This window comes from Gossypium raimondii, chromosome 13, assembly GCF_025698545.1.
Source record: "Gossypium raimondii isolate GPD5lz chromosome 13, ASM2569854v1, whole genome shotgun sequence".
NCBI classification, from domain to species: domain Eukaryota; kingdom Viridiplantae; phylum Streptophyta; class Magnoliopsida; order Malvales; family Malvaceae; genus Gossypium; species Gossypium raimondii.
In genome coordinates, this window is record NC_068577.1 from 48,782,898 (window position 1) to 48,800,732 (window position 17,835).

Below are 17,835 nucleotides of genomic sequence, written 5' to 3' on the forward strand. Positions count from 1 at the left end.
AAATAAAATATTTATTTTTGTAGTTATTTTAAATTACCAAATTTTTTTATTTTAAAATGTATATAACACGATAACATGTAATTTATCAAAATTTTCGTGTTTCAAAATTTCTCGTGTTTTCAAAAATTTTCGTGTTTCAATAAATTCACGGTTTTTTAAAAAAAAATATCGTGTTTCAATTAGATCATGATTAAATATTAAATTGAACTTGTATTTTTGAAAATTAAGACAACGCGCGTTTAACAAGATACCAATTTTGGGCGTCGCGAGGGTGCTAATACCTTCCTCACGCGTAACGGACTCCCGAACCCTAATTTTCTCTGGAATTTGACGTGGACCTAAAATTGACTTTTTTTTTTAGAAAATTTGAAAAATAAATTTTCCTTTAAAAAAGAGAATTTATTAGGTGTCCGATCACACCTAGAAAAAAAAGATCAATGGCGACTCCTTTTTAAAATAAAATCGAGATTCTGTTTTCAAATTTGCAACAATTACTCCGACTAGCGCCCGTGCCCAATTTTTAGGTCGCTACAATTACTGTATCACTCTCCATGATACACCATTGATTAGAATTTTTTGCTAAAAACTCAAAAACCATTGCCTCTTTCGATGGTAAAACCGTATAAAATCGAACTTCATACGTAGTTACCAGCATGTTTTGGTCATTACTACTTGAATTTTTAGGGAGGGATAAAGGGAGTTGTCGGCAAGGTAGACGAACTAAACAAAACAAAACCCTAAAATTAAAAATATATCTGCCATTGAAGAAATTGGAAAAAAAAAAGGGAAATTAGAAGAAAGCAAACCTGGCCTCTGGGTATTGGTGTACTGGAAGAGAAATGGTCAACAAAAATGGTGGATTTTCCCGATTCGACTGAAAATCTGAGATTGAGATTGAGAAATGAGAACCCGATGGCCGATTTGTGACTTTGTGTTGCTATTACTAGTACCTGCTCAGTGCTCTTAAAAAGGTTTGGTTCTTGGGCTTGGAGCCTGGAGGAGAGAAAATAAATTGGGCTGGCCGGCTGGGTTTAATTTAAGGCCCATTAACCTGCAAAATTCGGTTAAATCGAAAAAATTCGGTTAACCGACCGGTTTCGAACCAATTTAACCGTTAACTGAAAATTTAAAAAATTCTTAACTGACCCCCGACCGAAAAAATTCGGTTAACCGACCGATTAACCGAATTCGGTTCACCAAAATTTTTCAGTTTTACCCGAATTTTGCACACCCATAAGAATGCTAACAAGATCCATATATGTATTACCACCAATGTGGTTATGTCAAAGAGAATGATTCCACCAAAATAAAAAAAATATTTTTATGGCGGTCACACCAATCTCAATGGCATCGTCATATTTTTTTAATTTTTATTATTAAAAAAATATTTAAAAGGAAATTGTGAAAAAAATTTGTAGAAGGTGGTGGCGTTATTCCCTATGGTATCACCTGATAAAATAATAATTTCACTTTTACACTAAAAATAATAAAAAAAATTTCTGACACTAGTGTCGCCATTCTATATGGCTCCACTAAATAAAATATCAAATTTAAATTTAAATTTAAATTTAAAAAAATCATTTAAAAAAAGTTGACATATTACACTAGTGGCACCATTTTTTTATAACTCCACTAAATAAAATATCATTTTTTATTTTTAAATAAAAAACAAAAAAAAGCCCTACCACATTAAAGTGGTGGTGCCATTCTCTATGACTCCACCACCATTATTTATTTTTTAGCCCCCCCCCAATTATTGAGAAATATCAATATTTCCCTAATGTTTATATAGGTGGCGTCGTTCTCTATGACTTCATCAAAATAATTGATTTTTTTATTGTAATAGCTAATGTGGCATGTTGGTGGCACCAATTTCTTTGACTCCACTAACTTTCATTATTTAATTTAGGTCATTTACGTACATAATAAAAAAGTAGATAATTTTGTAATTAATCAAAATTTTAGGTTTTTTTATAAAAAAAACCTTATTTAATGTATTGTTATGAAAAAAATATGAGAAATAATATATTTGGAGGAAAAAAAAGGAAATATGTTTTATTTCCTTATTAAAAGAGAAGTTCGTTATAAATTTTAAAAAGGCCATTTTGGAACTCAAATGAAAAATGCGGTTCAAGGGGTGGGTGAGTGAATGATGAGTGCACAATTCAAGAAAGAAAATGAAACAGTGGACCCCATGAATAGCATATAAATTCAAGTAACCACAAAACAAATGTTGTTAGCTTCTTTCTTGGTCTACTATTTCCACTGCATGTACAAATCATATATTTATAAATAATATAATAAAGTCTATTTGTTTTTTATATTCATAATTTTTTATTTTTTAAATAAAAGACTAAAATATATCATAATTGTAATAAGGCCCAATTGGCCCAGACCATTTACAAAACAAAAATGGGCCGTTCAAGCCCAATACACCAAAAATGTTGAAAGCTGAAACCCTAGAGCCTCTCTTGTTGCCAGAAGCCTCAAGAAGCCCATGCCCAGTGCAATGACCTCCTGCAGCCTCTGACGTTTGGCCTCCACTCTCCACTTTTGCAAACACGGATTCAGAGAGTCCATTAGCGAAAATATAGTGTAAAACAAATAGGTTTTCAGGCTATAAAAGGCCGACTTTTATCTGTAAAAAGGACGGATTTTTTGGACGGAGAGAGTCGGGAATAAAAGCAGAAAAAAACTTGTTTTGTTTTAAAGGTGATTTCTTTTTTTTGTTAAAAGTGTTTATCGTTTTTACATTTTTTTTCTTTATTTTCATTTTATTTCATTTGAAATAACAAAAAGGGAGGAAAACATACCTAAAAACGCCGTGCCACCGCCATCTCTGTCGTGATCGGAGTTTGGTGAGGGGGCCGATTGAGTGGCGGTGCAAGGACGCTAGGATTGAACCTAGCGAGCGTCAAGTTTTTTTTTTTTTCCATTCGATTTCAAATGGATTTTTGGAAGGAAAATTTTCGTTTTAAACAACATTCAAAACGGCGTCGTTTTGGTCAAGTGTGACCCGCGCGGTGACCCGACCCGGAGGGGAGGATCCGCGCGTTCTGACGTCATATGGGTTATTTGTGCATTTGACCCCTCCCTCTTACAACGCGTTTCAATTAAGTCCTTTTTCATTGTTTTAAAAATTGGGCTGCATATTTTACTTTTGTTTCGATTGGGTCCCCTGTTGCGCTGCGTTTTGGAAGGACGGGATAATTTCCCTTTTGGTCCTCCGTTGTCACGCGCGCATTCAATTAGGTCCTTTCTTTTTACATTTATTCTAAATCTGCCCCATTTTTCGTTTTTAATTCAACTTAATCCATTTTGGTTTTTTTTCTATCATAGTTATGCTATACCATTATTTTATTTTATTTTTGTGTCATTGTTATTATTATTAACATTATTAATATTATTATTTCATTCATACATACGCATATTTAGGTATAATCTACGTGCATATTTTATATATTTTGAGCCTTTATGCATGTATGCATATATTTCGTTTGTACATTTTAAAATTTCTTTTTATAGTTTTTATTTTTCCTTCACATGCTTATATTTTATACATACTTGCATTTTTTTAAAAATATATATATATATGGAATTTTATGTTTTTTGATTCACATGTACATATTTTATTTTCACGATTTTCAAATGCATACATACATTTTATCATATTTTGATCAATATATTCATTTCACCTTTTATGTGTATCTTTATACGTATGCATTAAATATATGTGTACACATATTTGTAAATTTATTTGTATATTATACCTACTTGTCTATATTTTTTAAATAATCATTCATATATGTTTGAAATTAGAGTACTCGTTTCATGTTATACCTTAACCCTTTTTTAGCACCCTTTAAAAATATCTTTTTTGATTTTCTCAAAGTATTTAATCATCCTATTTTTTTAAAAAAATTCCAAAATGTTTGGCATTCATGATTCTCGTGAAAGATCGTGTCCTAACTTACTGGATCGCGGTTATTTTTCGATGAGTTTAGAAAGCCAAATATTTGTTTTGCAATAAATTGATTTTAAATAAAACTTATTCTCGAATTCAAAATGTTGGGTCCTAACTTCTGGTCATGACATTTTCTTCTCGAAATAAGAATTTTCAAAAGCAAAAGGCAATATTCGGGTATTTTGAAGATTTAAAACATTGTGCCCTAACTCTTTGGGTGTGGTGTTTTATTTCTTTGGAATCTGAATGTCTTTTATTTTAATCCATTCATGAAATAAAAGTTTCCTTTTAAAATCTTTTCAAATTTTCGACACCAAGGCATTAAAAAATCAATTTGGTACCAATTTTGGGCGTTCTGAGGTGCTAATCCTTCCTCGTATGTGAATCGACTCCGAACCTGTTTTCTCAAATTTCGCAGACTAAAATTATTTTTAAGGTGGGCCGATCACACCTTAATAAAGGATCGGTGGCGACTCCAGTTTTTGTTTTTTAAGTCGACAACCAAAGTTTTTGTTTTCAAAAAGCGGTTTCGACAGTTTGGCGACTCCACTGGGGACATAGAGAGTCGAGCCATAAACTGATCATATTTGTTTTTGTGTCGAAAATCAAAAAGTTTTTAAAAATTTTCCCTTTGCACTCATTGATATTTTATCATGGAACTTTGGCAACTTTGCATTTGCATTTTGCATTTTACCCTTAAGTGGAAGTGAGAAACTAGTCCTTCGTGAGGTTTTCACCTCCGTGCAGGATAGTGGACCGCTTCCGGGATACATCCGTACCTATGTCTTCGTGAGATTTTCATCTCCGTGCAGCCATAGGGAAATGTGTCCCCCTGAACTGAACTCGATCTGTATGAGCCTATAATGGGTGAGGATCGAGGAATCTGCTGGTTCGGGTACCCTTACTCTAGAAACTAAACCTCATATAGTGAGCTTTAGGAACTTGCCCTAGGTAGAACTATACCGAACCCTAGTAGATTCCTAAATAAGTGTTCTTGTTATTTTATATTGGATTATATTTTTATATGTGATACTGACTTGGGTTTCTTTTGTTTTGATTGCATGACATCATAATTGCATGACATTTCATTATAAAGGCGTTGGTTCATATTCGGTTGCCATATAGAAAGTTTATCATGGGAAATGGGTTTCTTGATAGAGTGGAAGATAATGCGGCTGTCCGGACTTGGTCTGAGAAGATACAACATGAAAAAGGTGATAGTTTGGCCGTGAGATACGTATCAGAGTTATGGGACTTCACTCGTGTTAGCGTAGCTCAGAACAACTTGTAGGAGTTGAAGGAGATTTGGGATCAATGGGATAATGAGGTTAGTCAGCTATTCTATTCAATTTATGGGGATTTACCTTTTTTCTTGACATGAAGGTAGACAAGTGTCCGTTTCGAACTCTTGCCCAGTTTTGGAATCCGGCCTACAGTTGCTTCACATTCGGAAAGGTTGACCTGGTGCCTACAATAGAGGAGTACACGGCTTTACTTCGGTGTTCGAAGGTTCAGGTGGATAGAATTTATTCGAAAGCGGTGAATGTACCAACCTTCTTGAGGAAGTTGATGAGTATAACAGGGATAAGTGAGCAGTGGGTTACAGCTCGGATTAAGCAAAAAGGGGATAGTAGGTGTATTCCTTGGAAAAGCTTGAAGGACCTCATTTTAGCACACCCAGATGCGAGGAAGAAAGTAGACGTCTTTGCTCTAAGTATATATGGTCTAATCTTGTTTCCTAAGATTTTGAGACATGTTGACGAGGCGGTCACTGATTTATTCGATCGGCTTGACAAGGGAGTTGTGCCAGTTCCGGTGATTTTGGCAGAAACCTTTAGGTCATTAAATGCATGCCGAAGAACGAGAGAGGGCAGATTTATTGGCTGTGCGCATCTATTACTTGGGTGGTTCCATAGCCACTTTTGGAAGGTTGATAAGGTTTCATATCAGGTTTTCTCTGAAAGTTATTCACCGTTGAAAGAGATAGTGGCTACATCAAGGAGAGATGATATTACAGAGGAGAAATGGATGGCAATCTTTCAGAATCTGCAAGAAGAAGATATTGAGTGGAGAGCTCGTGGTTGCTTCGGATGAGATCCTATATAGGTGTGGCGATTTATTTGGGTTCCGTTGCTTGGGATTTGGGGAGCTGTTGGTTATGCCCCATTGCTAGTGTTAAGACAGTACAGGTCAAGACAGTTTGTGCCTGCCACTCAAGGACTAGCTGAGTGTGAATTCTCATATAAGGATGATGGCTACAAAAGGAAGGCTCGTGAGATGGCCAATGCGTGGAATCAGACTCGCTGAATGAAGAGATTAGCCGTGGGTCCAATGACAACTTCTGAATATAACGAATGGCGTGTTAGGAGGATTAATGACAATATTCCCGGGCTAAGTTCAGAAAATAGTCAGTCGATAGAGGAGCATTTGCGCGTCGTCCCTTCTGAGCTGGAAATCATAAAGCAAGACCTCGAAAGAAGGAATGCAGAATTAGAGAAGAAAATAGAGAAAATGGAGGAGAAAAAGGTGAATTTAAAGTTGGACATAGATGTTCAAATGCAGGAAACCGAAGGCCTGAGAAAAGGGAAGCGCAAAGTCGAGGAAGATTTGAGCGACTTGAAGGCGGATTATAAGAGACTACGTCATCGATGAAGCTATTTGGTTGGGAAAAACCTCAGAGCAGTGGCGTCAAGAGGTTCAAGAAGAAAAAGTCAAGGCTGGCAGATGGGAAGAAAGATTCCAAGAAGCCCAGATGCAAAATAGATCGCTTGAGAAGAGTTTGTTAGAAAATCAAGATGAAAGGGATAAACTAAGGGCTAGAGTGGCCAAACTTGAGAAGATTGTTCATCAATACCGAAATCGTAATTCAGTGGTGGAACTGCAAGCAAGTTTAAGTAGAATCGAGCAAATGAAGAAAACTATAGAAGAGCTAGAGGTGGCATTGCAGAACTGTGAAGCCAGGATTGAGTATTTGGAGGCAAACAAAGATTATCAAAGCGAACAGCTTCACTATCTCCAGAATCAGGTCAGAAGCAGGGATCGTGTTATGGGACAAGCCTTGGTTCAGATTCGAGAAGTAGCTGATCACTTACAAACTCTGGCAGTACAAGCTGACACGTTAAGCGTAAAGTATGAATTGGAGTCAGACCAGGGACGGGAGTTAGCCTCGGTGCTTCAAAAAATCAAGGTCTTAAGTATTAGGGCGAAGTCGTAGTTGTAGTCTATTCTATGTAAAGAGATTTTTTTTTCTAATAAAGTTTTCCAAGTGGAATTGAATCATAATTAACGCCTTTATTGCATTCATCTCATGCATCGCATCATATGCATTCAAAACTTTGAATTGATCCTAATTAATTAAAATTATTGCTCAGTTAACCTGGAAACCAACCAACCAATCCAACACCGATACGGCACTCGAGCAAAGATAAGAGATATGGATCAGAGATTAGAAAAGCTTGAACAGTACTAGAAGGAGATGCAAGACCGGCTTCAGCTACAAATGCAAGAGCGGTTAGACAAGATGAAGCAAGAAATGTCTGAGAAGATGCGGGAATCTCAAGAGGATATAGTGGCAAAGCTAACCCGACTGATAACTAAGGGAGGTGACAAAGGAAAGGGCCCCATGGCAGATGTCGATGAGGGAAATGATGATGAACTTTTCTATCCTCCAGGTTTCACCCCTCCACATTAGCGAACTCAAGCTGAATACCCGCGCAAATCTATTGTCACCATCATGCCTCAGTAATTTCGAGCTGGTGTTTCGAACCTCCAAACTGGGCCTGGTTTTAATCCCGAAAGTAATCCTATTAACCTTGCCATTCCTGACTTTGATGAAGTGGTTGAGAAGGAAAGAGTGAAAGAGGAGTTACCGAGACAGTTGGAAGAGAGATGCAAGTGGCTTGAGGAGAAGTTCAAGGCGATGGAAGTTACTGAAAGCTATCGAGGCATTGACGCAAAAGAGCTGAGTTTAGTGCCAGATCTTGTTCTCCCTCATAAGTTTAAGATGCCTGAATTCGAGAAGTACAATGGGACGACTTGCCCAGAGGCTCATATCACCATGTTCTGCAGGCGAATGGCTGGATATGTTAGTAATGACCAGCTATTAATACATTGCTTCCAAGACAGCCTTGCAGGGGCAGCATCCAAGTGGTACAATCAGTTGAGTCGAGCTACGATTGGTTCATGGAGGGACTTGGCGCAAGCATTCATGAAACAATATAGTCATGTGACAGACATGGCTCCTGATAGGATCACCCTTCAAAACATGGAGAAGAAGCCGAGCGAAAGCTTTAGGCAGTACGCACAGAGATGGAAGGAGGTCGCGGTCCAAGTTCAACCACCGCTCTTGGAAAAGGAAATGACCATGTTGTTCATTAACACCCTGAAGGCACCGTTCATTACACATATGTTAGGAAGTGCCACAAAAAGCTTTCCTGACATAGTCATGAATGGCGAGATGATTGAGAACGCCATCAGGAGTGGGAAGATCGATGCTGGAGAGAGTAACAGAAGATCAACTTCGAAAAGGAAGGAAAATGAGGAGAACAACGCGGGCATGTACAACAAGGGTTACTCGAAGTCAGTAACAGTGAGTCAGCCAGGAAAAGCGGCTGCCAATCAACAAAGCTCGTCGAGACAGGAGGTCCGTACAAGGCGAAATACGGAGAGGCCCCAATTCACGCCAATTCTCATGTCGTACAGGGAATTATACCGAAACTTATTCGACGCACATGTAGGTTCCCCTTTCTATCTGAAGCCCTTACAGCCCCCGTACCCTAAATGGTACGACGCAAATGCACAGTACGACTATCATGTGGGAATCACGGGGCACTCCATAGAAAACTGTACGACCTTCAAGAAGTTGGTTGAAAGGCTCATTGGTATTGGTGTCGTTAAATTTGATGAAGCCACCAAGGCAGAGAACCCATTACCAAATCACACTGATGGTGGGGTAAATATGATGGACGAAGACAGGAGAATTAAGGTAGACATTGCGGACGTGAAGACTCCTTTGAGATGGGTCTGGAAAGAGATGGTGAAAAGGGGGCTAATTGCTTCAGAAGAAGGCTGTGAGAAGAGGAGGAACTATTGTGAGTTCCACTGTGAAATGGGGCATGAAATCCAGGAGTGTACGGAGTTCAGAGCCGTGGTACAGGGTATGATAGATAATAAGGAGATGGAATTTTGTGAAGGAATTCAGAAAGAAAGTCATGTATGTACGTCAGATTTGGCATTGGGAGTTCCAAAGGTTAACATCTCACAACCTAAGAATAGAGAGGCTAGAGCGCGAGTAGCACCAAGGGTTATCATTCAAAAACCGACCGTGTTTACTTACAAGGATAACAGGAGGGTTCCTTGGAATTACAATTGTAATGTGACAATCCCAAGGAAGGAGGACCATGATGAAGGAGGGTATGACGAACAGATGAAGGCTCGAGTAGAGCCAATAAGAGAAGATACTCCGATTGGAAAGAAGAAGAAGGCGGTTGAACCTGAATCGGTGGTCAATGAACCAATCAAGGAGGAGGAAGCTAGGGAGTTCTTGAAATTCATAAAACATAGCGAGTATAGCGTTGTGGAACAGCTGCACAAACAACCAGCTCGCATATCTGTGCTAGCTTTACTCCTGAACTCAGAGGGACATCGGAATGCACTACTGAAGGTGCTAAATGAAACTTATGTGGCCGACGATATCTCTATTAACAAGTTGGATCGACTGGTCGGTAATATAAGCGTTGATAACTTCATCTCTTTCAGCGATGACAAAATACCACCTGGGGGTATGGGATCTACTAGAGCTTTACACATCACTGCAAGGTGTAAAGGATGTATATTACCGGGGGTTCTGGTAGACAATGGATCGGCATTAAATGTATTGCCCCTATCTACGCTCAACAGGCTACCTATGAATAGTTCGCATATAAAGTCGTGTCAGAACGTGGTTCGAGCATTCGATGGTACTGAGAGGGGGGTCATAGGAAGAATTAACATTCCCCTGCTAATTGGCCTAACTATTTATGAGGTGGACTTCTTAGTTATGGACATCAAGCCTTCTTACAGTTGCCTATTAGGAAGGCCATGGATTCATTCAGCAGGTGCGGTACCGTCATCGTTACATCAAAAACTAAAGCTGGTGTCAGAAGGCAGGGTTGTGACGATAGACGCTGAAGAAGATATCATTGCATCTGTGACCAACGATGCGCCTTATCTAGAAACGAGCGATGATGCAATCGAATGCTCTTTCTGTTCCTTGGAGTTTGTAAATGCAACATTCATCCATGAGGGAAACAAGATCCCGATGCCGAGAATATCCAGGACCACAGAGATGGGTCTGCAGTTGACTGTTGGAAAGGGAGCTTTGCCGAGAAAAGGATTGGGGAGATATCTTCAAGGCCGAGTTGAGGCTCCAGTGTTGAAAGAAAAGCAGGACCGTTTTGGCTTAGGATACAAGCCAGATGCTAGGTAGAAGAGGATAGAGTAGGAAAAGAAGCGAGTGAGGAGAAGGGCTCGCTTGACAGGTGATGAAGTCAAATGGGAACCTATGACTTTTCCTCACCTATCCAAGACTTTTGTATCGGGAGGATTCACCTATCAAGGAATGCTAGGGGTCAGAAGTATTAACATGGAGCTAGGGAGTATTCATGCCGTGTATGAAGAGGCGACGCGAGGAAGAGCTTTGCCAGATATTCGTCCTTACGAGTCGGAAAGGGAGCTAAACAACTGGACTGCAGAAGAAATACCTGTAGTTTTTAGGATTTCCTCAGAGTAATGTCCAGAACACCCTTATTGCTTTTTAGCCTAGAAGTGATAAGGATTTCTTTGTGAAATAGGCTCATGTCCAGAAAATCGTTATTTTAATAAAGTTCATGTTTGCAATCATTTTTGGAGCAAATCTTTCTTTCCATAAGAGCAGTTATTTTAAGTTTCTCTTAAACTACACTTGCATTTCATTCATGACCATATTGCACCAAACAAATTCCTGAATCCATATTATTTTTCATACTTATAACAGGTCCCATGATATCAATGATGCGAATGTCATTCTTACAAATTTAGAGTATCCTTTTGAACGAAACATGTGTTTAGAGGGATCGCATGATTTTGAAGACAACGAAAACTGTGGTTTGTCTCCTGACTTGTCAAAGATGGTAGAAAGGGCTGAGAAACAAATCCTACCTCACAGGGAATAAATAGAAGTCGTGAGCTTAGAGGAGGGTAAAGAGGTGAAGATCGGATCGATTATCTCTGCAAGGACGAGGCAGGACCTCATTGAATTACTCCGAGAGTTCAAGGACGTGTTTGCATGGTCATACCAGGATATGCCGGGGTTGAGTACCGACATGGTAGTCCATCGTCTCCCTATAAGAGAAGATTGCAAGCCAGTGCAGCAAAAACTCAGAAGGATGAGGCCTGATATCGTGTTGAAGATAAATGAGGAGGTCCAAAAGCAGTTTGATGCCGGGTTTCTGCAAGAAGTCAGGTATTCTGAGTGGGTGGCCAACATCGTACCAGTTCTAAAGAAAGATGGAAAAGTACGAATGTGTGTGGATTATCGGGATTTGAACAAGGCTAGTCCAAAGGATAATTTCCCATTGCCTCACATTGACACATTGGTAGACAATACTGCGGGCTTTTCACTGTTTTCCTTCATGGATGGTTTTTCTGGGTACAATCAGATAAAGATGCATCCTGAAGACATGAGGAAGACTACGTTCATTACGTTATGGGGGACGTTTTGTTACAAAGTGATGCCGTTTGGATTGAAGAATGCAAGAGCGACATACCAAAGAGCCATGGTAGCCTTGTTCCATGACATGATGCACAGGGAAATCGAGGTTTATGTTGATGATATGATCGCAAAATCTAGAACAGAGGGCGAACATGTGCGGGTCTTGAGAAAGTTATTCTTAAGATTGAGAAAGTTCCAACTCAAGCTTAATCCAGCGAAGTGCACTTTTGAGGCCAGGTCAGGAAAGTTGCTAGGCTTTGTAGTCAGTGAAAAGGGAATCGAGATTGACCCAGACAAAGTCAAGGCAATACGAGATTTACCTCCACCTAGCACTCAGAAAGAAGTTCGAGGTTTCCTAGGAAGACTGAATTACATCGCTAGGTTCATTTCACAACTGACTGAGAAATGTAACCCTATATTTCGTCTTCTGAAGAAACATAATCCTGGTACTTGGGATGAGGAATGCGAGGAAGCTTTCAACAATGTGAAGCAGTATTTGTCTAATACTCCAATGCTGTCACCACCTAACCCGGATAGGCCTCTGATATTGTATCTAACGGTATTTGACAATTCCATGGGGTGTGTGTTAGGTCAACATGATGAAACGGGGAGGAAAGAAAGAGCGATATATTATCTCAGCAAGAATTCACTGACCGTGAAATGAGATATTCGCCTATTGAGAAATTATGCTGTGCCTTGATTTGGACAACCCGAAGATTAAGGCAGTACATGTTATACCATACGACTTGCTGATCTCAAAGTTAGACCCGTTAAAGTATATGATGGAGTCATTGCTTTGAATGGGAGAATGGCCGATGGCGATTTTATTGTCGAATTTGATGTTGTCTATGTGAACCAAAAGGTGTGAAAGGAGTGCAATTCTTGACTTTCTAGCTAGTAGAGCTCTGGAGGACTACTGACAGTTGAGTTTTGATTTCCCAAATGAGGACCTGATGTGTGTAGCCGCTACTGAAGAAAGTCCCCAAGAAGGTCACAGTTGGAAGCTAAACTTTGATGAAGCCTCGAACGCTGTAGGCAATAGAATTGGGGCAGTCCTGGTATCCCCAAATGGTGATCATTATCCTTTCACTTGCAAATTGGATTTTGATTGTACAAATAACATGGCAGAATATGAAGCATGCGTCATGGGTATTCGTGCAGCTATAGAGCGAGGAATCAAAGTGCTAGAGGTCAATGGAGATTCAGCATTGGTGATATATCAGCTCAGGGGTGAATGGGAAACGAGAGATCCCAAATTAATCAGTTATCGAAAGTTGGTCCTCGAATTGATTAAGGAGTTTGAGGACATCACTTTTTGTTATCTCCCATGAGATGAGAACCAGATGGCTGATGCACTAGCTACCTTAGCTTCCATGATCAAACTGAACAGACATGGGGATATGAAACCAATCCAAATGAGTATCTATGAAGACCCGGCTCATTGTTACAATATTGAAGAAGGGGAATCAATGATAGTCCTTGGTATCAAGATATACTACGGTATGTAAAAAATCGTGAGTATCCTGGCTAGGCAACGAAGAATGAAAAGAAAACTCTGAGAAGACTAGCCATTGATTACGTCTTAGATGGGGAGATCTTGTACAAGAGGGGAAAAGATCAGGTACTGCTAAGATGTGTGGACGCCGTAGAAGCAAAGAAAATTCTAGAAGAAGTCCATGAGGGCATCTGCGGAACGCATGCCAGCGGGTTCACAATGGCTAGGCAGATTATGAGATTCGGGTACTACTGGTCTACCATGGAAGGGGATTGCATCAATTATTCCAAGAAGTGCCATAAATGTCAAATCTATGGTAATAAAATGCATGCACCTCATTCACCTCTTCATGTCATGACTTCTCCATGGCCTTTCTCCATGTGGGGTATGGATGTTATCGAGCCAATATCGCCGAAGGCTTCAAATGGGCATCGTTTCATATTCGTGGTTATTGACTACTTCACCAAATGGGTAGAAGCTGCTTCGTATGCTAATGTTACAAAGTCATCAGTCAGTAAGTTCTTGAAGAGAGAGATCATATGTCAGTATGGAATGCCTGAAAGAATCATATCCGACAATGCGTTGAATTTGAACAACAGCTCAATAGCAGAGGTCTGCAGTCAATTCAAGATCAGACATCACAATTTGTCACCGTATCGCCCGAAAATGAATGGTGCAGTAAAAGCGGCCAATAAAAATATAAAGAAGATTGTAGGGAAGATGACTGAGACTTACAGGGACTGGCACGAGAAATTACCGTTTGCCTTCCTTGCTTATCGAACGTCAACTCGGACCTCCACTGGGGCAACGCCTTTCTCCTTAGTTTATGGCATAGAGGCAGTCTTGCCCATCGAAGTTGAAATCCCTTCACTCCGGGTTTTGTCTGAGCTACAATTGGATGAAGCGGAATGGGTTCAATCTCGATACGATCAGTTGAACTTGATAGAGGGAAAGAGGCTAAAGGCTATTCAGCACGGTCAAATGTATCAGAAAAGAATGATGCGAGCCTACAACAAGAAAGTCCGACCCAAAGAATTTCACGAGGGGGACCTAGTGTTGAGAAAAATTCTTCCTCTACAAAAGGATTTTAGGGGGAAATGGATGCCGAATTGGGAGGGTCCTTATGTTGTAAAAAAGGCATTTTCTGGAGGAGCCCTGATCCTGGCTGAAATGGACGGGAAAAACTTGCCTAATCCGGTAAATTCAGATTCGGTGAAGATGTACTTTACTTGAAGAAGGGAAGGAACCAAGGTGAAAACCCGCAAAGGGCGCTTTGATTCCAAAAAAAAAGAAGAAGAAGAAGAAAAGAAAAGGAGAGGCTAAGGTGAAAACCCGCAAAGGGCACCTTAAGACCAAAGGGGATTTTAGTTGAAAACCCGAAAAGGGCGGCTCAAATTTTGATTGTCACGTGGTAGTCTTGCTGTACCCAAATCGGCAGAAAGGAATAGACGACATCTTGGGGCATCAACAAAATACTGTGAATTTCCTAAACATGTGTTGAATTCAAAAGGGTCTTCGAAAGCTGTATAGAGAAATTCAAGTAGAGATATCTGGGGCACATGTTCATAGCATTTGTATTGAATTTGTTGTTAAATTATGTCATTTTTTTCAATATAAATGTCCCCAGACAATTCCTCTATCATTGACAATCCATTGCGAGCTATCCTCCCAGACTAATTTTGTTTATGTTATCGTTATGATCTTTTCGCAAGCATGTTGCATTAGAATGACGATTAATGGACTAGTAAAACTTTCACAAGGGAAGTTTTTCATATTACTCTAGAAATCTTTAAATAACTCAGGAACCTGAAACATGACTATTGTTTAGACCTTTACCGGGTTAAAAGGTCGGAGATATCTAGGAGCCAAGAGCCGAGATTTTAAATTTTTTAAGTTTTGACGAAGCGTTGTTGCCACGAAGGAAGCCTTAATGAGCAATAATGACTTTAAACATTCAATATTCTTTTTTCATGACATAACATTCAAATGTCATTTATACACGCCTAGTTAGGAACATTTGATTCATTCTGATCATGACATCCTAATCATTAGGTATAATTAGGCTCATAAAGTGAGTCATACAAGTCATGTTCCACAGAGAGCAGATCGGTGAAATCATAAAGCCTTGTCTCCCTGAGTAACAATGAAGCGGGTTGAAAAGTAAAAAGATTGAAGCCACAACGGCGGATTTTACTTCCTTAGCAGTGCAGCAGAACAGATTGAGGCTACGACGGCGGATCTAGTTTCCCTGATATTGCAATTAAAAAGATTGAAGCCACAACGGCGGATCTTACTTCCTCAGAAATGCAGTGGAACAGATTGAAGCTACGACGGCGGATCTGGTTTCCCTGATATTGCAATTAAAAAGATTGAAGCCACAACGGCGGATCTTACTTTCTTAGCAGTGCAGTGGAACAGATTGAAGCTACGACGGCGGATCTGGTTTCCCTGATATTGCAATTAAAAAGATTGAAGCCACAACGGCGGATCTTACTTCCTTAGCAGTGCAGTGGAACAGATTGAAGCTACGGCGGCAGATCTGGTTTCCCTGATATTGCAATTAAAAAGATTAAAGCCACAACGGCAGATCTTACTTCTCTAACGGTGCGGTGGAACAGATTGAAGCCACGACGGCGGATCTAGTTTCCCCGACATTGCAGTTGAGCAAATTGAAGATTACAGATCTTATCTCTCTAAGCAGTAGTAGGGCAGATCGAAGATGGCGGATTTTACCTCCCTAAGGTTGCAGCGGAGTATATTGAAGCCAGTAATTCTACCTCCCCGGTCGGCAATGGAATCGATTGAAAAAGCAGATCTTGTCCTCATGTATTGGCGTGAAGTAGATCGAAAAAAGCAGATCTTGTCTTCCCATACTGGTGGTGAAGTAGATCGAATATACAAGTCTTATCTCCCTGAAGTTGCAGTGGAGCAGACTGAAGTAACCAATCCAATCTCCTTGAAGTTGCAACGGAGTGGATTAAAACCACAGATCTCATCTCTCTGAAGTTGCAGTAGAGCAGATCACATCAGGTTTACCCTTAAATTGTAACAGAACAAGTTGAAGCTATAAGACTTATCTCCCTGAAGTTGCAGTGGAGCAGATTAAAGATAGCAGATTTTGAGAAGCTACAAAGTACGAATCTTATTTCCCTAACATTGTAGTGGGGTTGATTGAAACGCTAGTTCCTGTACCTCTGAAGATGTAGTAGGAAGGAATGAAGCTACCTGAAGAAGAAAAGCACTGAAGAAATCAAAGCTTAGTAAGACCGGGTACAATTGGGGCTCTTCAGTCTTTGCTCTGTTCTCGTTGCACGACAATGAGCAAAGAGGGGCAACTGTAATACGGCCCAATTGGCCCAGACCATTTACAAAACAAAAATGGGCCGTTCAAGCCCAATACACCAAAAACGTTGAAAGCTGAAACCCTAGAGCCTCTCTGCTTCAGCGCCGCAAGCCTCAGCAGCCCATGCCCAGCGCCGCAACAGCCTCCTGCAGCCTCCGCACGTTTCGGCCTCCACTCTCCACGCACCTGCAAACACGGATTCAGAGAGTCCATTAGCAAAAATATAGTGTAAAACAAATAGGTTTTCAGGCTATAAAAGGCCGACTTTTATCTGTAAAAAAGACGGATTTTTTGGACGGAGAGAGTCGGGAATAAAAGCAGAAAAAAACTTGTTTTGTTTTAAAGGTGATTTCTTTTTTTTGTTAAAAGTGTTTATCGTTTTTACATTTTTTTCTTTATTTTCATTTTATTTCATTTGAAATAACAAAAAGAGAGGAAAACATACCTAAAAACGCCATGCCACCGCCATCTCTGTCGTGATCGGAGTTTGGTGAGGGGGCCGATTGAGTGGCGGCGCAAGGACGCTAGGGATTGAACCCTAGCAGAGCGTCGGAGTTTCTTTTTTTTTTCCATTCGATTTCAAATGGATTTTTGGAAGGAAAATTTTCGTTTTAAACAACATTCAAAATGGCGTCATTTTGGTCAAGTGTGACCCGCGCGGTGACTCGACCCGGAGGGGAGGATCCGCGCGTTCTGACGTCATATGGGTTATTTGTGCATTTGACCCCTCCCTCTTACAACGCGTTTCAATTAAGTCCTTTTTCATTGTTTTAAAAATTGGGCTGCATATTTTACTTTTGTTTCGATTGGGTCCCCTGTTGCGCTGCGTTTTGGAAGGACGGGATAATTTCCCTTTTGGTCCTCCGTTGTCACGCGCGCATTCAATTGGGTCCTTTCTTTTTACATTTATTCTAAATCTGCCCCATTTTCGTTTTTAATTCAACTTAATCCATTTTGGTTTTTTTTTCTATCATAGTTATGCTATACCATTATTATTATTTTTTTGTGTCATTGTTATTATTATTAACATTATTAATATTATTATTTCATTCATACATACGCATATTTAGGTATAATCTACGTGCATATTTTATATATTTTGAGCCTTTATGCATGTATGCATATATTTCGTTTGTACATTTTAAAATTTCTTTTTATAGTTTTTATTTTTCCTTCACATGCTTATATTTTATACATACTTGCATTTTTAAAAAAATATATATACGGAATTTTATGTTTTTTGATTCACATGTACATATTTTATTTTGACGATTTTCAAATGCATACATACATTTTATCATATT

The 17,835-nt window shown here is 39.6% G+C and overlaps 1 protein-coding gene across 1 annotated transcript; it reads left to right on the forward strand.

Annotated features, from left to right (window-relative positions):
• Positions 1–6,716: 6,716 nt before the first annotated feature.
• On the forward strand, positions 6,717–10,430 carry LOC128036210 (uncharacterized). The gene is made up of 4 exons (XM_052627128.1): positions 6,717–7,133; positions 7,636–7,705; positions 7,801–8,048; positions 8,421–10,430. The coding sequence occupies exons 1-4, from the start codon at positions 6,717–6,719 to the stop codon at positions 10,428–10,430; spliced, it is 2,745 nt and encodes a 914-aa protein (XP_052483088.1).
• The last annotated feature ends 7,405 nt before the right edge of the window (positions 10,431–17,835 follow it).

Coding starts and splice junctions, on each gene's coding strand:
- LOC128036210 (XM_052627128.1), top strand. CDS start 6,717: ATGCAAAATAGATCGCTTGAGAAGAGTTTGTTAGAAAATCAAGATGAA. Junction 7,706..7,800: donor ATTGTCACCATCATGCCTCA/GTAATTTCGAGC, acceptor ACTTTGATGAAG/TGGTTGAGAAGGAAAGAGTG. Junction 8,049..8,420: donor GCAGGCGAATGGCTGGATAT/GTTAGTAATGAC, acceptor ATGAATGGCGAG/ATGATTGAGAACGCCATCAG.